This window comes from Neofelis nebulosa, chromosome 4, assembly GCF_028018385.1.
Source record: "Neofelis nebulosa isolate mNeoNeb1 chromosome 4, mNeoNeb1.pri, whole genome shotgun sequence".
In the NCBI taxonomy this organism is placed as follows: Eukaryota; Metazoa; Chordata; class Mammalia; order Carnivora; family Felidae; genus Neofelis; species Neofelis nebulosa.
In genome coordinates, this window is record NC_080785.1 from 111,771,235 (window position 1) to 111,792,144 (window position 20,910).

The window sequence follows — 20,910 nt, forward strand, 5'->3', positions numbered from 1 at the left end:
AGCAGCCATTTGGGACCAAGAGGGAAACTTGGGGCTTATAAAAGAAAGCTGGTTTCTTGATAACACAATGAAGCCATCATCCCAGGGTGTGTTAATTATGTCCTTTTATTCTGATATTTTGACTTCTGGGGCCATACCAACCCTAGGGGAACTGCCCCATCTAGGGCTAGCTAATGCCTAGACAGTACCAAACAACTTGCTATTGAGGGCACCTTGCATATGCCAACTAACCAATCCAGAACCTACTCCCTGCTGCCACCCCCAATCTCCTCTGTCAGGCTCTCACACCCCAGGCCAACATCCCCCTGCCCTAATCACTCCAGAGTCAGGTATCAGACAACTAGGCACCACCCCTATGCCCCAGAGTCATGAAGTTATTCCAACTAGCCAATTGTAAACCCACTTACTCTGCCCCACCCATTCTTTCCCATGGAAACCACAGTAAAGGCTCTTGCCCACAGTTTCCCAGCTCCCTCTGTCTTCTGATCCCACTGGTGCTTCCCCGTGTGGCCTTGCCTGGTGCTGAGTACCCCCTCCTCTGGGAACTGTGACTAACAAACTATCTGTTGGCCTCACCACATCTGAACAATAATAAGACCTACATTTTAAAATAGGCTCAGAATATCTCCAGACTTCTTTTTTCAGTGAGAGGGAAATTAATTTTCCTTGCTTAATCTACCACCGTGACCAATCTCTGTTCTAGCAGCCACACTTAATTCCTAACTCATATAGGAATCATAACATAACTGTAGATAATTTAAGAAAAAGCATCATTGCCTATGTACTATTTAAAATCATCTTGGGTTCCACCCCTCAGGGTTCAGGCCTCAGTCAATAGGTCTTTTTCTAGACAGACCTCCCTTCTCCCATGTGACTTGCTCTGGGCAATGAAATATGGGAAGAACTAATGATGGGACAGTCTGAGTCTAGACTTTCAAAGGCATCACATAATTCAGGGCACCTGGGTGGCTCAGCTGGTTAAGCATCTGACTCTTGATTTCAGCTCAGGCCACGATCTCATGGTTGTGAGACTGAGCCTTGCGTCAGGCTCTGTGCTGTCAGCTTGGGATTCTCTCTCTTTTCCTCTCTCTCTGCCCCCACTCCCCTGCTCATGCTCCCTCTCTATCTCTCTCAAAATAAATAAACATTAAAAAAAAAAGCATCTCATGATTCTACATTCTCTTGTGCCTCTGACGTCACCCTGGAAAGAACAAGACTCAGCCCATCCACTGGCCTATGGAGGAGGATAGACTTGAAGAGATAACTGGAAGTCACATACAGGAAGACCTACACACACAGGAGAAAGACAAAGTTGTTGTCTTCAGCTAATGAGTTTTGGGAGCCTGTCTTACATAATATTATTGTGGCAATTGCTGACTGATTCAGTCAGGAAAGCAGCAATCTGCAAATGCTGATCGATTTCGTATGGTTAGACACTGTGTTAGGCATATCCCAATGCCTATATACAATATATATAAAATCAGGGCACCTGGGTGGCACAGTCAGTTAAATGTCTGACTCTTGATTTCGGCTCAGGTCATGATTTCATGGTTCATGAGACCTAGCCCCACGTCGCACTCTGTGCTAACAGTATGGAACCTGCTTGGGATTCTGTCTCTCTCCCTCTCTCTCTGCTCCTCCCCTGCTTACGCACACACACACACACACACACACACACACACACACACACACACTCTTGAAATAAATAAGTAAACTTAATAAAATAAAATTAAATTAAATTAAGTTAAATTAAACGTATTAACACAAAACACACTCACAATCAGTGACGTAGTTCCTGGCCTCAAGGATTCCACCTTAATTTTGGAACTCTCCACCTTTAAAAACCACCGAGATTAGCCTGATGCCCGGCTGCAGACTCCAGCAGGATTGTATTATCATTCCCCAGATGAATCGATTCTATCAGAGAAAGAAGCTCTTCATTGAACTCCCCCAAAAGATAAAGCCTCTGAGGAGCCTTGGGGAGAACTAAGGAATCTGCAACAGTGTCGTGAGGCTGGGGCGGGGGGGGGGGGGGGTCCTGCTAATGAGATAGGACCCCTTGGCGCCAATCAGGGCAGGTCTGAACCCAAGCTCCCTCTGAATCGGCAGCATCAGCCACGTGGTGCTGGCAGCCTGTAAACGGGCCACTGACCTCCTGTATTTCTGACGGAGGAGAGGACTTGCTCACACTTGGCGAATGCCTGCTGTACATGTAGGTGCTTGGTACATGCTATCCCATCAAGTTTGTATGACAGCCACGTGGGTCTTTTATTTCTTTTTTATAGATGAGGTTTCCTGGGCCCTACATGGTCTCCTCTGTTGTATCTGCCACTCTCTCCTTCTCACCCTGGGTCCCCTGTCTCCTGACTGCTCCTCTCATGAGCCAGCCACCCTCCTACCCCAGGACCTTTGTACCGGCTATTCCCTCTTCCCCTCAAATACCTGTTTAGCTCCTCCTCCCCTCCTTCAGGTCTTTGCTCGATTGCCACTTTCTCAGTGAGACCAGCCCCCACTGCACTGCCTTACCTCACCCCTACTTCGTTTTTCTCCATAACACTTATCGTCAGGTTGTATACTCTAACGTCATTTGTTCCTGCTTATGGCCTAACAAGGGCGGGGATTTTTGTCTGTCTCGTTCACAGCTGTACTTTCTGTGCGTAAGACCAAGCCTGGCCATGGCAGGTACCCCACAAATTACACAATGAACGAACAGTCTATGAGTGAGGCTCGGGGATATGCCGGGAATTGCAAAATGTCAACAGTAAGAACTTTTCGGAGCAAACTGAACCCCCACAGTCTGCCTGGCCGCCTTGCACAGCCCCGGCCGCCTTGCACAATTAAACCTACAGCCACACTTCTCTCTTCCAGTGCATTCCATTGTTAGCTCTGAAAGACAAAGTGTCAGTCTCTTTTCTTGACAATTCTGCTGTGTGGAGGGAGGAGAATGGGGGAAGTGACAATTGTCTTTCCTCTCTTGCTTTTTAAAAGGGCTTTAAAAATCAGATACATTTGATGGGAAAACCAGTTGATCTATCTTGTCAATGACAAGCTATTACTAAAGGGGAAATGTCATTCTTGAAGATGTGAGTATAAATGTTATTTCTTGCAGGTGAGGACAATTTGGGAGGTCCCCAGCAGCTATTTCTTTAAAAAAATTTTTTTTTAATGTTTACCTATTTTTTTTTGAGAGGGAGAGAGACAGAGTGCGAGCAGGGAAGGGGCAGAGAGAGAAGGAGACACAGAATCTGAAGCAGGCTCCAGGCTCTGAGCAAGCGGTCAGCGCAGAGCCTGATGCGGGGCTCGAACCCACGAACTGTGAGATCGTGACCTGAGCCGAAATCGGACGCTTAACCGCCTGAGCCACCCAGGCGCCTCCCCAGCATCTATTTCTTCTTCTTTTTTTTTTTTTAATGTTTATTTATTTCTGAGAGAGAGAGGGCATGAGCAGAGAAAGGGCAGAGAGAGAGGGAGGCTCTGTGCTGACAGCAGAGAGCCCAGTGCGGGGCTCAAACTCATGAACCATGAGATCACGACCTGAGCTAAGGTCGAACGCTTAACTGCAGTCACCCAGGCGCCTCCCCACCCCCAGCAGCTATTTCAAATAGTTCCTTTTGTTATAAACCAGTGCTCCTATTCTGTGACTGCAGCAGCTGAAACACCTAGGCTGGGGGTGGGGGGTGGGGTGTCTCAGCCCTGGCTTTCTAGCCCTGGCTTTCTGCCCCCGGCTAACTGGCCAACATCTCTAACCTCCCCAGGCCCATTTTCATCCCTCTCTTGGCCCCTGTACCACACACCAGTGTGTGACAAAACGCAGCATTGTATCTGGCACATGGCAGGTGTTCAGTGAAGTTCGGTTCACCTCCCTCTGGGTTACGTGCCCAAAATGTCTGTGTCCACCTGTGGTCATTTGGAACTCTTGACCATGGGTGTGTTCTCACGTCTCATCTCACTTGCTCAGAGAGGCTTTTTTAGTTCACAGAGGCAGTGTCATTTTACTGAGATGCTTTGAGCCCAGGGAGCCTGATGACCTCAGGGGCTCTTGGTTGGTGGGTCAGCTGGGAGGAGGGAGGGCCTGACCCACAGCCCCACCTGCTGCCAGGCAGCCCAGCCACCCCTCCCTCCCTGCACCCAGGGGCCTTGGAATCTGTCCCTTTGGCCTTCAGATAAAGAGCTGTGGAGGATTCCTCTCCTTTTTTGGTGAAAGAGAAAGTTTCCGCTGAATAAACCCTCTAAGCAATTTTTCTGATCGGGTGACATCTGTACAATAACTAGGAAAAGAAATAATTATTATTATGGTGCCTAAATGATCCAGCACTTTCTCCCCAACTCCAGGAAGAGAGACAGCTGGCCCCTGCCTCTCATGCTCTCAGTCTTTGCTGGCAGCCCAGCCCTGCGGGCCTGGTTTTCTGCATTGAAGAAGGGAAGCTAGTGGCATGGTAGAGACAGCCATCCGATGGGAGTGCCACCTCCCAGACGAGAGCAGAGCAGAAGGGGCGGGCAGAACTATGTGGACACTGCAGCCTACACTTATTACAAGCAGAGTCTGTGCTGACTTCTTTGATTTAAGGTTCCTAGGGGACATCTCAGTCTTATTACACAGATGGGAAAACTGAGGCTCCGAGAGGTCAACTGACTAGTCTTGGCCACACAGCGGAGCCCTGAGTCCCTCTGCCTCCATCCAGGAGAGTCCCATTACAGAGCACCTGGAGCTGAGCTCAAGCTGAAAACAGGGAGCCAACCCCTTTGTGGGGCTCAGAGGAGGGACTTCGCGTGGCTGCCCGTGTAGGAGCTGAGGAATTGGGGTGAAAGCGTTGTGTTCCTACTCCTGGACTCGGCCCTGGCCACTGGCGGTCTCTTGGCTGGGCTCAGGTGCCTCCTCTGGGAGTCTGAGCATCTCTGAGCAGAGCTTCGGCAGAAGGTGCGCACTGGGGAGCTGGCACCACACCCCGACAGACTGCGCGTCACAAGCTATTCCCGGAGCCGCTCTGGTGCTTCTGTCAGACGGTGCAGAAACCCTGGGGCCACTTGCGGGGGGCTGCGCCACAAGCCGGGCTGCTCAGAGGCATGGCACCCAGAGGGCCCTCGCTGGTTGGACAGAGCCTGTGTAGGCACCCCGCCCCCAGATGGTTTTCCGAAAGTTCACATCCCAGCAAGGCGAGAGGGTATGGGGACTCGAAGCAGCCTTGGCACGCGAGGGCTGTGTAGCCTTGGGCAAGTTACTGCACGTTTCTGAGCTTGCTTCCTCAATGGGCACATTGCCTGTGCCACATTGTTGTAAGGATTACACGGGGCGGTGATCCGTGGAAAAATGACTAGCATGGAGAGGGCAGATTTTCCCAGGTGGACAAGTGTTATTTGATTTCCTTTAAATAGGGCCCATCTTCTGGTCCCAAGTCATACACCTACACACACAGTTCTCCAGTGGGAACTTGGGCAGACCCAGAGAAAACACCGTTTCTATCGGGTGCCTTGTAATTAAGCAGGCACTCATGGAGCAGCTATTATATCCTGATACCGGGAAGGACGCAGAGATGGGCAGCCTGGGCTGGTGTTCTCAGAGCACTTACTGTGCCGGCAGAGGGACCCACAGTGAGGGAGGGAGCCGTGGGGAGGCCGATGGCCCCACTGCCCTGCTTTCTGGAGTGCCCCGGGCAGACCAGCTTCTCCCGTGTGGCTGTGTCTCCACAGAGCCTCTGCGCTGGGGCGGTTAGCTTGGTTCAGGGCAGGGGTGAGATACTATGAGTGAGGGGGTGCCCCTTCTCCAGCAGCCAGTGCCGCTTGCTGCCCAACCTCTGCTTCTGGGTTTGGGGTAGGAGCCCACGGGGCAGAGGAGAAGCGACTTTCTGCACCAGGGGCTCTGTGGAACGGCCTAGAACACAGGCTCCATTCCAGACACTTTCCACGTGCGCGTGTCCATGCGTTCTCAGTCTCTCAGCTACGCCTCCGGACGGAGGCGACGTTGGCCTCACTGTTTGCAGATGAGGAAACGGAGGTCCAGAGAGGCCCTGCACACAGCTGGTCTTTTTCGAGCCAGCCTTGGCTCCATAGCTCAAGGCACAGCCACCCAGGTCACCCTGGGCCTCTAACATCGTACCTGCCCACTTCACTGGCCTGGCTTCTGGGGGCCCAGCTGTCCAGGTCCAGAGTCGCCCCATCTTCACACACAGAGCTCCTCATTCTCGAACGTCTGGGCAAGCACTGAGCATGTGTGGCAGCCCAGGGTGCTTGCCAAGGGGATCTGAATGCGCCTCAGCATCCCAGGCAAGGTTGGGGTCCTCAGGTTGCCTTTACATTTTTTCTTTTACCACTAATAGGAGAGAAATCAAGGCACTGATAGCGAGGCTTCCCGGAGCTGCGAGCTGGGATTCTGCCCCTGGCCTTCCCGCTCCTGGCTTGGCCCCTCGTCCGTGAGTCAAGGCAGAGATCTCTCTGCCAGCCTTGGAAGCAACTTGCGGAAATGAAATTAAGCAGGGGCTATGAGAACCTTCCAGAAGGATGTTGTAACACTGCAGCTAATTATCTATTTTTCCCAAGCTGGTAACAGGTACCCTTAAAAACTGCCACCAGAGACTTCTGGAGCCGCCTTCCCTGCTGTCATGAGGCCCGCTTCCAGTCCAAGGAGGACCTGCTCCTCGCCCCTCGCCTGTGCCTTCTGGGCCTGCCCTGCCAGTTGGCAGCCCAGCGGCCGTTTATTTTTAGTTCTCGGCGGGCCAGCCATGTCCTGGTCACATGCTGTCGGAGCTCCTACTTCAGAAGGGCTCACAAACCAGAGCTGACCCCTCCCCTGGGAAGCCCCTGCGGTCACCTGAGGCATCCGGCGTGGGCCTTGGCAGAGCCACCGGGCCCCTCCCAGGGACACGTTCAGACGCAGCCAGTGCTGGCCCTGCCTGTTTTAAATTTCTGTGAGGAGTGCCTTTTTCTGGTCCATCTGCAGCCAGTTATTTTGACTGTCACTTTACAAACGGACAGTGGTGGCACTGTCCAAGCCTGGGGGATGCACAAGGACCGGGTCCTGGGAGCCCGGAGTCTGGGCCCAAACCTGCCGTTTGTTGGTGGGACCTTGAAGCCTGCACCTGCCCCTGTCCCCCTAGAAGAGAAGAGGGCCCTTCTTGCAGGTTCACACAGCTTGCTGCTTTGCCAGTGACTGATACATGACCGTAACTATGATATTATTGCAGCTTCGGTCATGAGTATGACCACCTGCTGACAGGCTCCCCTGGGCCAGGTCCTGGTCTGAAGGCTTTTCAGATGGTAACCCACAGGAGCTCTATATCCGGTACCATTAATGCTATTTCCACCTTGCACGTCAGGAAGTGGAGCTACTCGGGGTCAGGTCCTTGGCCATGCCTTGCAGCTGGTGAGCGTAGGAGCTGCGATTTGAACCCAGGCGGTCACTCCAGGGTCCCTGGCACCCTGGGCCACCACGTTAGGTCACTCCTCTCCTGCTGTCCTTGGTCTCAACACGTGCATCAAGAGTCTGCATGTCCCTCATAGTGACTGGGGACACGTGTGTGTTTCATCCGACTTGAATGTCTTTAGGAAAATACTCAGTATTTGCAGATGGGGGAAAAAAAAACCCAAGGTAACTGTTACCTAAGCCGGGGGCAGAGTGTTTAAATTTAGAAGGTGTCTGGCATGTGGCAGGGAGGAGCTGGCCTCATGGAGCGTGTGGCAGGGCACGTGCTGATGCGCCCTCGGTGGTCCACTAGGCCTGCCCACACGTGGACCCAGCAGCCAGGGAACAGGTGTTCCAGGGAAGAAAAGGCTCTACAAGGCATGTCGTCTCCACAGCAGATTTTGAAGATGCCGGTGCAGGCATCTTCGGGAGCACCAATTGAGGGTGTTATAAGATGACCACTAAAGGCATCAACCTTCCTGACAGCACAAAGCTACGCTGGCCACTAACAATGCCTGGCCAGAATCCAGTGGTCGTGGTAGACACATGGGCTCTGCAAGTTCAAGGCCAGCTCTGACTCAGCCAGAATGGGAATCCGCTTGCAAGGCCTCCAGGCACACCCAGGTGTGTGCCCCCTGCTTCCTGAGGGGCCCTACTGTGGCCAAGGCTGCCCAGGGTGTGGCTTCTCCCCCGATCCAGGCGGGGACCCTTGCTGTCTAAGCACAAGGCCCTCCTCAACCTGCTACTGACCAGGTGCAGACATGGAGGGTGTCGATCTCCTCCTCCGCTCTAAGCTCTGCCACGGTGACCCTGCCTTCCACAGTCTCTTCTGGAGACTTCACCTCTGTGACACCTCGTTCCCTCCCACTGCTCCCCCATCCTGCAACCTCCCAGAGATGGGACCCTACTGGACGGGGCGCTGTCCTCAGGGAACCGCTAAGCTATTTATTTCACAAAACCAGTACACCTCCCCCCAGTAAGTGACCAGAATCTCAGCTATGTGAGGGAAACAGGAAGAGAAAAAGACACTGTTCCAGTGCTGGAGGAACTAAGAGTCTAGCAGAGGAGGCAAACACACGAACAAACAACTAAAAATACACAGTGGGAGAAGAGTCCTCAAGCAAGCGAAAGATGGTACCCGAGCACAGAGGGCAAAGAGGGGAAGGAAACCTGCAGGGAGCTGAGGCTGCCAGCTGGGCTCGGTGGGGGCTGGCAGGCCAGCTCCTGGCACAGGAGGTAGCCGGTCCCTGAGGGGGGCGTGGAGGTTCAGCCCAGCTGTGGGTGTGGCCACTGGCCAGGGTCTGCACAAAGCTGTATGTTAGGAGGCAGCTGAGGCCCTTGAGGCCTTGAAGTACCCTTGGCCATTGTGGGCAACAGTAAGCTGCTTGAAGATCCACCTGACAGCAGCTAACCCCTGCCCTGGTCCCAGCCACCAGTGAGCCTCCGGGCAGCAGCACACTGTGTGGCTGGACCATCATCCCCAGAGTCCTGCCCACACCCGGCCACCTGGTTCCCAGCTTTGACCCCCTAACTCAGTCGTAGCTGCTCAACCATCCTGGACAGTGGAGGGAATCCAGTGTGCCCTTCCCACCATGCGCCTGGTGTTCTGCTTCTCCAGAGCTCAGCATTCCCATCTTTAAAGTGGGAGGACGCTCCTATGACCGCGGCGCCAGCCTGTGACAGGGAAGCTCGCTCCTGTGTCCTGCCCTTGCCTCTGCAACTCTGCCCGGGGTTGCTGTGGTCCGCCCCGCCCCCCCCCCCCCCCACCTTGGCCTCCCCGTTGCAGTGCAAGCCTCAGCCCACGTGGGGCCTCCTCTGCAAGGACCACCGACACCCTGCCCCCTCTCCTCCAGTTTTCCTCCCTCCCGGCCGTCTAGAGTGCCACCTGCTTCTCTTGGAGTTGGCAGTGTCCCCTGGCCCCACCCTGATGACTCACACCTGGAGCTAGGACAGGCCCGTGTGAGTTTTGGATGTCCCATCCCCACACAGGGCCTCCTGGGTAGCGCCCAGGCCTGTCTGCTGCGGTGACTGAACACCATCCACCCATACCTGGGCCAGTCATCCTCCCTGCTCTGCCCGGATGCAGGAACCCTGCTCTGACACAATAAGGGAGGGGCCCGGGGAGAACTTGCTCTCCTCCCAGAGCGTCCACACAGCAGGCTCCTTGGGCTCTGTGAAGCCAAAGAAGAGCAGGTCTGGCGCGTTTGACGGGGGAGGCCGGGAACAGGGGCTCTGGCACTGTGGGCCTCTGTGACCTGTGTTCCTTTCCTCTGCCGCCCTGACTAGAAGACCGGCCTACAAACACCTCGGCTCTAGGTATGCTGTGCAGAGTAAGTGACAGGAAGGGTGGGAAATGTCCAGGACGGTCTCGGCCCACAGTTAGGGTCCAAATGGAAACTGCTGGTGCTATGTTGTGGGGTAGAGGGGGGACTTGGGGTGCTCACGAGCTCTCCTCACCTGTGATCACTGTACCTACTTCCAAGCTGGCTCGAGGGCCAAACAAGGCAATGTTTCAAAAGCCTTTGGGGCACTGGGGTGGCTCAATGGGTTAAGCATCTGAGTTCAGCTGAGGTTATGATCTTGTGGTTCTTGAGTTCCAGCCCCACATTGGGCTCCTCAGTGACAGTGTGGAGCCTCCTTGGGATTCTGTCTCTCTCTATCTCTCTCTCTCTCTCTCTGTCTCTCCCCCACTCGTGTGTGCTCTCTATCTCAAAATAAACTTTAAACAAGGCCTTTTGTGTGGCCAGGGGAACAATAACTATCAATAAATATTAATTGAATGCAAATACCATTTCGTCCTGTGATGACTTACAAATACCCCATGAGGCAAATACAGTGACATCCACTTTTCAAATCTGGAAACTATACTCAGTAGTGTGGAGTTGCGACCAGCATCAAACTCAGGCTTTTCTATGACTAATAACTAGTTACCCCACCACAGCCAGCATCTACAGAGTACTTAAGGTGAGCCAGGCATTCTCCATGGATTATCCCACTTAGTCTCCCACTCCTGACGCTATGGGGTAGGTGGAGACTTTGGGTCTTCTCTGCTCTGGATGAGAAAACTGAGATGCAGAGAGGTTAAGCAATTTGCCTAGCATCACACAGCAACTAAGTGGTTGAACTAACTTGAACCTGGGTCTTGCAAACACCAAGGTCTACGTTTTTGCTCTGCTCCTAAATAGAACCCATGTATACACTATAATTATGCACATCTTTTCTCCGTTCCTAAACCACGACAAAGAGCCATCCATGGTGCTGGGAAGAATTTCTTTCCCTAGAATTATTCAGTCTTTCTTTTTTTTAAACATAGCATCACACATAAGTAATTTGACTTTTTTTCCTCCTCCAAGTGACTCATTTGAACACTCCAGAAACTGTGTCTTCCAGAGACACAGAGTGATGTCTGTTTTCTCCCTACCAGAAAACCCTAAATATTTCCATCTCAGGGACCATATGAATAATTTTGAATGAATGAATACTCCCTTGGGGTGAATTCCTTTCGAAAAATAACCAGGTGTCACATTATCAGGCAAACTCCAGCACGGAAATGAGAACAGTGGCACTGATTTTCCGGAAGCACCCATCTCGAAGGCCCTGACACAAACGCAGGATTCAGGATTCAGGCTACAGACTTGCCTTATGGGCCCTCCAAAGGGCTACACTGTTTTGATGCTTCCACAAAGCGGGAGTAAATGATGTGCCTGATCTCCAAGCGGATAGCTGAGTGCTCATGGTGAATCTTCCACAGCAATCACTGTCTAGCGTTCTTACGAAATGAAATCAAGGCTACATGAAAGACCAGAGGGGATGCCACCGGATGCCACCAAAGGGAAGCCCCCCCGACCAGGCTGATGAAGAGGCTGCCTCTGAGGCAGTGACGCCCAGCAAGAGCCACCCGGCATGGGCCGAATCGCATTTGGATTAAATACAATGCCAGGTGCGTGCAACTGGTCGCGGAAAAGATGGAAACTGTCCATTTAATCTGAGGGAAGTGAAGAAGCAAGACAGTGTTTGGTGATGAAGAGAAAAGTGAGTGGGGAGGGCAGCACTGATATTTGTTGAGCACCTAGTATGTGCCCAGCAGTGACTACGTTTGTGTAATCCTCACCAGCTAGACACTATGGCTCCGTTAGGGGCAGGAGTGGGGGGAGGGTAAGCTAAGGCTCACTGAGGTTTAGTGACTTGGCCAAGGTCACCGTGTCATGTACTATGAAAATCTTCCCAACAATCCCTCCCCCCGGCAAACTCAAACCCTCTCTCCCTTTACCCCAGACAGACTTCCACCAAAGCCCCCCCCCCCCCCCCCCCCCCGCTGAAGGAGCGCCTCCACTCACTGTTCTTTTAAAACATGCCTGCCTGGGGGTGCCTGGGTGGCTAAGTCAGTCCGACTGCGGCTCAGGTCGCGATCTCACGGTTCGTGGGTTCGAGCCCCACGTCAGGCTCTGTGCTGTCAGCTCAGAGCCTGGAGCCTGCCTTGGATTCTGTGTCTCCCTCTCTCTCTCTGCCCCTCCCCTGCTCACACTCTGTATCTCTCTTTCAAAAATAAATAAATATTAAAAAAATTAAAAAAAAACAAAACATGCCTGTCTCCTTCACTGTACTGGGATTCTTGGAGGCCGTCACTAGGTCTCTGCCAGTTCCGTATTCCTGTACCCAGCACGGACCCAGCACACAGTAGGTTCTTCTACTACATCTGGTTTTTGAGATGCTGAATCTGCTTACTGAAAATATTACATTTCCGGGGCGCCTGAGTGGCTCAGTTGGTGAAGCATCCACTGTTGATTTCCACTCAGGTCATGATCTCATGGGCATGAAATTGAGCCCTGCGTTGGGCTCAGCACAGAGCATACAGCCTGCTTGAGATTCTCTCTCTCCCTCTCTCTCTCTGCCCCTCCCCCACTCATGCTTGCTCTCTCTCTCTCAAGATAAATAAACTTAAAAAAAAACATTACATTTCCGATTTTAACTACATCTAACACCGTAATTTAAAAGAAATTCTACATAAGCCAACATCTGTGGTGAACCTGGCCCCCTTCTTGCAATTTTTCCCACTTGAATCAGAAAATCTGCGGGTGGGGCCCAGCCGTCTGAGTTTCCACAAGCCTTCTGGGGACACTGCTGCCTACTGGAGTTTGAGAACCCTGCTTCTGCTCATACTCTCCCACCATGATATTATTATTATTATTATTATTATTATTATTATTATCAGCCTCATTTTATAGACAAGCAAACTGAAGCCGTGAAAGTTTGTGTTTTATTCAAGAAAGAGGCAAGTGGCCACGTAAACTCATGTCAGCTATTTATATCCAAGATGGAAGGCTTGGGTGTGCTTACCTGGATTATAAAGGAAGAAGACGGGGAGAAGGAGGAAGGGAGGGCAAAGCCCTCTCAGGGACATGACAGGTGCATGGCCCACCCTCCACCACCCTCTGCGTCATCCCTGCAGCGAATTCACGGTGGCCTGTCCTCAGAGCTGGGCCCCCTGAACTCCTGAAGTATCAAAGGGCCACTCACTCCATTACTCTCACTTTCGTATTTACTAAGGCAAGAGAAGTCGACACATTTCTCAAACATTTCGCACACCCAAAAAATATGTTCCTGTAACGGATGGCGACAGATCTTTAGAACAGGTCCCGCAAGGGACCTTGACTCAAAACAGTCTCCTTGTTTGGAAAACACACATACCATCTCTCCTCCTCCCCCGAATTTCCTAAATACCCTTCGTGGGACGGGGCAGGGCCCCCTCACCGAGAAAATGGGGCCCGACTGCCGCCCACAAACATTCCCTCAGAACTTCCTCTTCTCGCACACCCCTGCTAGTTAGAAAAAATAAAACAAACTCCCTTTAACACTTTCCCTCAAATATTTGTGGATAATTAATTCACTGTTAATCAGTTGAGAAGGGTTCTTTGGTACTTTGTAAATAGAGAGCAGCCCCGGCCTCAGCAAATGTTATTCTTAAGCGGGAGGCTGCCGGCCGGGAAGGGCCACCTTGCAGCAGCCCTGTCGCCCGGACCAGGCCAGGCTGCCCACATTCCAGGCTGGACCCCATGTCGGCCTCTGCCCGCAGCGGGGCCTCCAGGTGGGACCGGGGGGGCCCCCCTCTCTCATGGTCACACCAGGCGCTCAGCTTGCGTGGAAGGCTGAGGGGTTTCCAGTGAGTCACCACGAGCAGCTGGTGACCGAGGGACGGTGTAAGCACGAGCCCTGGTTTTCTCTGCACTATATTTAGAACGGCACAGAAAATCCCATCCTTTGGTGTTTCCACCTGTTCAGATGTCCCGGAAGCTCCTCCACTCTGTCCGCCCACACCTCCCCCTTGCTGGGCCCTGCCCTGGGTCCCGTCTCCTGGCAGCTCCCTAAGTCTCCTGGTGGCCCTCCCTGCTTCCAGCAGCCAGCCTGTCACTCCCCGCTTCAATTCCCTCATGAGCTCCAAGCGTCCAAAGGGATTCATACCAGAGCCCCGAGATTCGTAGGCTAGGGGCTTTTGCTCCTGTACCCCCTACTCACCCTGGTAACTGCTTCTAAACTTTGGGATCCAGCGGAATCCTTAGGCTCAGATTTCTACCTAAATAAAACATAAGCACGTGATACTGTGTGTCCACTCTTTGCGCGTATGGTCTCCTCCACCTGGAACCATGGTTCTTAACCTTGGCTGCACATTAGAACCACCTGGGGTGATTCCAAAAGCCTTGCTGCCCCCAGACACATCAAAGACCTCAGAAATTCAAGTCTCTATGGAGAGAGGGCCCAGGTGTCGGTATTTTCCAGGACTCCCCAGTGACTGTCAATGGGCAGTCGAAGTGAGAACCTCTCCACATCCTTTCTTCTCTTGGGGGGCTCCCACCCATCCGACAAGACCCAGCCACCCTGCCAGCGCTCCAGGCATCGGGGAGCCCGTGTACCTCTGAGGCACCATGCTCTCCTCGGCACACTGGACTTACAGGCTTCCTCTGTTCCAGTCTCTATCCACATCACTTTCCGGCCTCACTGGGTGGTGGTCCCCGCCCCCAGCCTTGGCCACCAGTCTCAGAGTTCCAGTGGCCACTCTGCTTGGTCCTCTCCACAGGGATGAGACCCAAGAGTACCCCGCTGCTGTGGATACTTTCATGTGGATGTCCTACTATGGGATGTCTAAAACATGTGTGGGGTGATGAATTTTGGATCAGAAACTCCTTCCTTCATTCAGCAGACACTGGTGAGGTCTCCCCTCTGCCTCAGTCCTGGGCTCCACACAGCAGATGAGCAGTCGGTGGGGGAGAGCAAGGGACTAACACGACACGGTAAGACGGTCTCCTCCAGAGGACGGAGCTTCCACTCGGGATGCTGAACGCTATTACGCAGAGGAGCACCTAACAGGGGATGCCTACTTTTTCTGGGGTCACAGGTCACTCTACCATTAGGACATCAGTTACCGTGTCCATGAGTTTGTGCTTGTAGAGCAACTGACCCAGGGCTAATGCACGGTTAGGAACGTTAACCACTGCCAACTGATGATGCTAACAAAGACCTCTGCATCAAAACCTTACGAAACAACGGGATGGATAAGATAGACGGGGGATGCTGTTAGACCCAGAAGACACACAAAGTAGAAACGGTTGTGAAATGCTCTTTCTGGGCCAGCCTGGAACTGTGCTGTGGAAGAGGAGATGGCTACTGGCAAGGTCCTTTCTCTGCTTCCTTCTTACTGAGCCCTGTTCTGTTTGTACCAGCGGATACGTAGCGAACACATGAGACTTCCCTGCCTTCCTTGCAGCTAGCGGTGGCCGTGTGATGCAGCGCTGGCAGATGAGACCCAGCTGGAATGTGCCAGGAGCTTTCCTGGTATGAGCCCAGCCCCTTCCTCTGTGTTGCGGCCCACGTCTCCTTCCTGCTTGGAACGTGAGGTTGGAGCTGGTACCCACAGGCACAAAAGCCACAAGCTAAGAACAGCTGAGCAAAACTGCAGAGGGAGCCCTGGGCAGTGGTGGCACAGTGGTGTCCACATGGCGGGGGAGAAAAAGATACGTGTCTTGTTCAGGTATGACGGTCAGGCCTCTGTTGCGTGACTGGTAGGAGTGTTTCCGTGCAATGAGAACGGGCCCCCTTGGCTACAGAGCCTCAGAACCCTCACCTCTAAAACAGTCAAAGTATCAGTCATTAAGAGGGAGTAGAACAGGGGCGCCTGGGTGGCTCAGTCGGTTAAGCGTCCGACTTCGGCTCAGGTCATGGTCTCATGGTTCGTGGGTTCAAGCCCCGCATTGGGCTCTGTGCTGACGGCTCAGAGTCTGGAGCCTGCTTCGCTGCGTCTCCCCCTCTCTCTACCCCTCCCCCGCTCATGTTCTGTCTCTGTCTCTCTCTCAAAAATAAATAAACGTTAAAAAACTTAAAAAACAAAAAAGAAGGAGTAGAACGTACGAAAAGTGCCTAGCGCAGAGCTTGATGCACAGCTGGTCCTGCTCAGAGCCTTGGAGGCCCCAAGGTGGGGACACAGCTCACCAGCTGGTCTGCATGGTGGCTGGAGGGGGTTTCAGGGTGGGCAGAGTGAAGGGGAAGAAGTTTCCACCCTCTGCTGGGCCCTCTACATGCATTCTCTCCCAACAACCCTTGGTGTATTACAGCACTGCCTCACCCATTTGGTGGATGAGAAAACAGAGGCTTGGAATGGCTCAGTAAGGCCTCTGCGATCTTGGAGTCACAGTCTAGTGGGGACAGGGACCCAGGTATTGTTTGCGCCTGAGCCCTCTTGCTGTCTGGGGTGAAGGTTGTGACAGTCTGGGGTGACGATACACGGGAGTGCAGGATGGCAGTGTGCCTGAACACGTGGGGGCTGCGGCCTCACCCTGGAGAGACCATGAGCCCTTGAACAGTCTTTCTCAGCCCTGCATTTTTAAACCCTTTGTGTACCTCCAGCTGGCCCAGTAAATGCCTGACATTCCCCCCACCTATGCTCCATTTAAATTTAAAAGTTATGTTGGAAAGAACGAAGGCTGTATATGTCTCTGCATGTATTCATGCCTGGTATATCATCCGTATCTTGTCATAAAGGAGGCCAGGCTTTAGAACCTACATTCTGGGTTCAAATCCCTCCTCCTCCGCATTTCTCAGCAAGAAGGAATAAAGCACAGATCACTAAGCCCATATCCACTTCTCCAGCCCGCACAAGATCCCGCCATGAAGGCCCATCCACACGGCTTTCTCCTACCAAGGAAGCCACAGTCACTTTCGTCTGTAGATGACCACCCAAGTCACACACACATTCAACTAGGTCCGTTTCTTGAATAAAACACCTCCCCTTTGGCACTTGCCAGAGTTATTTCCAATGAGTCACTGGAAGAAACCGATAAACCAAGGAACTTAAAACAGGTGAATGTAAACAACCGGTTTTGAACTATATTTAGACACCACGGAGAGCTATGCCTCAATCCTAGATGCTATTCTGGAGACATCGAAAGGTGGGCTGTTTCTTGTCTCCTTTTACTCAGAAAAGGAAGCCTTTTTCCAAAGTTCCACAGTCAGGCAAAATAAGTCAGGCACCACAGGTCTGGCTCCCACAGATGTGGCCAAGGGGGAGCTCATAAGAAGGTAACTTGACTCCAAGACTCACAACAGAGACGTGAGACTCTGGTTGGAGGTGTTCAGTGTTTGCAGGGTATAATTAGTTATTCTTTGCTTTCAGAATGTCCCTCTGTTGTTCAGTTTGAAGATGGAGATGATGGTTGCGACAGATTTTAACAGAGACGAAGACAACGGGAAGAAAGGCATTCCTAACTTGGGCCTTCACACACTGTGGAAAGTGCCAAAGTTAATAATGACACCGTCCCCATCGTGAAAATCGGGTTAGTCCTCAAATATCACATCTCAAACAGCCTCACAAATATTACTGGGACCATTTGCAAAGCACCAAAGAACATTACAACCATAATAAGGAAGAATTCAGTCAACAGTCTCAGTTACAAGGACACTCGCGCATATATGGCTTAAGAAGGGCTCTTGGTAAACCACGTTTGCAGTCTGGTATCCACAAAGTGCCCCAGCAAGCTTCTCAGCGTCTCTCTGTACTGATACGCTCTCCCTCCCTTTTGCAAGGACTCCTGGGCCCTGTCACTGCCCCCCTCTCCCTCTTTTCAGCAATGTCACTTAATTATCTATTTTCAAATCACATAAAATAGAAGCCGCATTGCTGGATCTGGACCGGGATAATGGATTTCTACATCGCAGTTGTGGAGAAATCACCACGTTCAGTCACAGGGAACGCTTCATTTTAAAGACTGTTAGGCAAAGAAAGAGCTAAGCTGGGAGACTTCCGAGCCATGAGGGAAGTCACAAAAACGATGAAGGCGTGCCATATTGAGTTAGGCAATAAACACGGCATTTTGACGGTTATGGTGGATTTTGTTATAGGGCAAAGGATCAAAGAATCGGCCTGGGGACGTGTGTGTGTGCGTGCGTGCATGTGTGTGTGTGCATATGTGCCTGCATGTGTATTTATATGTGTGAGCACACATGTGTGCGCACGTGCACGTGTGTTTGGGGTTTTCTTGTGTGTGACTGCGTGTCCTTTGAGACTTTGACTGCGCTCCTGGTTTGAAATGCTTTGTAAACGTCTTGTGGTTAAACTGGGGTTGAACTGTACCTGCACCGACTACATCACAGCCATCGGAAGTCCCTTGGGAGAAGACCAGGGCCCATTTTGTACCGAAAGTGCTTTATAAATGCAAGAGAGGATTCCTGCCTGGGGCAAGTTCCTATATAAACAGATTCTGACTTTGGTTTCTTTCAGTGGAGATTTCTAATCAGCCTGCATTCAATCCCAGACTCAACAGAAACTGCTGGTCAGACATCTTTTTTTTGTTTACATAATGATTTTTTTTTTTTTTAACCCAGAAACACTCATGGAGAACATCTCTTCCCAGTGTCACTGCAGGATTCACAAGAGAATAACAGAGGAGGAGAGGTGATAGGAGAGGGGGTTCCCAAACTGTCAGGCACCGGCCGGCAGCGCGGGCCCTGTCCCCCCGGGGGTACTCACCATGGTCGTGGGCGAACACCAGCAGCTCGAGCCCCACCAGCATCTGAGCCAGCTCGTCATAGCGGCCACAGTGCTCCCCGGCTCCATGGGACATAAAGATGAGGGCCCTGCGGGGGTGAGAGGGAGCCCGGTTAGGAAGGTGGTGGACCACTGAGCACAGCTTGAACTTGAGCACAGAGCTTTCGTGACACCAGTGGGCTGGAGATTGAATCTCCAGCTAAATGCATGAGGGAAAGGGCACTGCTCCAAAATGCTAGGCTTCAGGGTGGGGCGTCTGGGTGGCTCAGTGGGTTAAGCATCCAACTTCGGCTCAGGCCATGATCTCAAGGTTCGTGTGTTCAAGCCTTGTGTTGGGCTCTGTGCAGACAGAGCTTGGAGCTTAGAGCTTGGAGCCTGCTTCAGAGTCTGTGTCTCCCTCTCTCTCTGCCCTACCCCACTCATGCTTTCTTTCTCTCAAAGATAAATAAACATTAAAAAATTTTTTTTATTAAAAAAAAAAATGCTAGGCTTCAGGGCTATATGGAATGGAGCTCAAATTCCGGCTCTCCTGTGAACTCTCCGGCTAAGTACCCATCCCACAATGCTTCACTCCCTCGCCTGTAAAACAGTATCTCCCTTGGCGGAGGAGCAGGGCTCGTGAGGGTCAAGGAGCTACTTTATGCCAACACACTGGGCACAGCGCACGTGGCAGCTTCCTCCAAGCCAGCTGCCCAGGCGACCCAGACCTCAACCAATCAGGACATGGCCTGTCTCGGGGACAGGCAGGTGACTCGAGCCAAGCTGGCTGGGTCCCATCAGAGCGGACCCTACAGCTTTGGCCCAGGTAGGCAGGAGAAGGCACCCTCAACTTCCCGCCAGGTGTGAGCCACAGAGGCTGTGTGCCTCGAGGGGCTCCAGTCGTCCAGCAAAAACAGAGGATGAGTCAACCCAACAGAAGAGAGCCATGTAAAGAAGGGACCCCACGTCCTGATATTGTTGCTTGAGTCCTGAATCCAGCCCGACCTGAAACAAGCATTCTCACCTATCCCCGCCTTCTGCTATGCTGTTGAGGTAGGTCACTGGGTTTTCTGTACTTGTGAGGAGAAGAACCCTAACTGACATACAGCTCTCCGTGTTTGTGTGTAATAGTTTATTTAAATACCCATCCTTCCACAGGCAGCTGGAATTTGTATTATGTGCGTGCCTTGTATTCTCTTCCCCCCTTATCTGTCTGGCAAACTCCTCCCCTTACTTCAAGACCCAGCCTGAAGGTTCCCCTTGTCTGTGAAAGGTTTTACAGCCCCCAACTGGCTCTGCGAAGTCTCCTCTCTCCTCAGGGATCCTGCAATCCCTCTGTTAACGCAAGGACGAGTGCTGCTTTCTGCCTCCCTCCACCACCAGTTATGACCTTCTCCAGGACATGCAAAGATGTCATGTCTCCCTTGCTTTTAGCATTAGTAGATAGCACACTTTGGGGCTCATGGTGGAGATTCTGCAAACGCTGTTTTGAACGAACGAATGAAGGCTGCGAGGTGTTGAAAGAAACGGCTGTATTTTGCATCTATGATCTGTGCAGGAGAAGCCCTGGGATCTGGAAGCAGAGCTTGGCTGGGCACCCGTCACCCCGGAAAGCCTTCAGTGTGGCAGGGTGACTCTGGGACCCAAACACTAGCACGACCGTGCTGTGACTCATCCCAGCTTCTCCACTAGCCAGAGTCGGCCTGGCCATGGTGGGGGTTGATGAAAGGGCATTTGGATTCTCAAACAGACAGTTGTCAAGACTCATATTCTTGGCATAAGCCCTATAGGATGCTAGATTCCCCTTTGGGCCAAGAGTGAATGCTGTGAGCAACACCCATCCAATTTCTGCCAAAAGTGAGGGAGGGGGAGGAGCGGTGGAGAGGGAGTGGGGCGGGGAGGAGTAGAGATGGAAGAGGGGGAGAAGGGGGAAGGGGGGAAAACAGCTGCCATCTTCCTGAGCATTTACGGTACGTCAGTTCCTCCGTTAACCCCACACACGAGATTTCTAACCCTTACAGTCGTCTGAGGCTTTGATTTCTTTGTAGCTGAGAATGCAAATCAGAGAAGTTAAATTTATTGCCCAAGTCACACAGCAAATACAGATCACAGCACGTGACTTCCGGCTTTCAGGTCTCCCACTGGTCAGCCACCAGCGGGCTCAGAGTACAAGTCACACTGTCCCTTGCCTGCCTCCACACTCCTTATGGCCACCTCCCCCACTTACCTCCCTGTCCTCACGAGGGGCCGGCAGTCATTCTTTGGCAGCGCCTGGTGCTTCCCGCCTCGGGACCTGGGGCCTTGCCAGTCCCCTCTCCCGAATGCTCACCCCCAGATCTCCCCTGGTTGCTCCTCACACAGACATCACCTCGAAGAGGCCTCTTTACCACCCCACCTGGGGTGGCCTCCCTCCCTTGGGCCTTTCTGACCCCCACTGGCCCCTCACCACACAGCACATTCTGCCATTATTTGCACTGGTTTGTAACTGCACATCACAGTTTGC

The 20,910-nt window shown here is 52.3% G+C and overlaps 1 protein-coding gene across 7 annotated transcripts in view; it reads right to left on the bottom strand.

Moving 5' to 3' along the window:
* Nucleotides 1–20,910, bottom strand: part of MGLL (monoglyceride lipase) — a 246,811-nt gene that overhangs the window by 57,464 nt on the left and 168,437 nt on the right. For 6 of the 7 annotated variants that reach the window (XM_058725790.1, XM_058725787.1, XM_058725789.1 and 3 more), the window contains exon 3: nucleotides 18,411–18,517. The exons of the other annotated variant lie outside the window; for it this stretch is intronic. In XM_058725790.1, coding sequence (XP_058581773.1) covers nucleotides 18,411–18,517 — 107 coding nt within the window. The remainder of the gene's footprint in view (nucleotides 1–18,410; nucleotides 18,518–20,910) is intronic. 7 annotated transcript variants of the gene reach the window in all.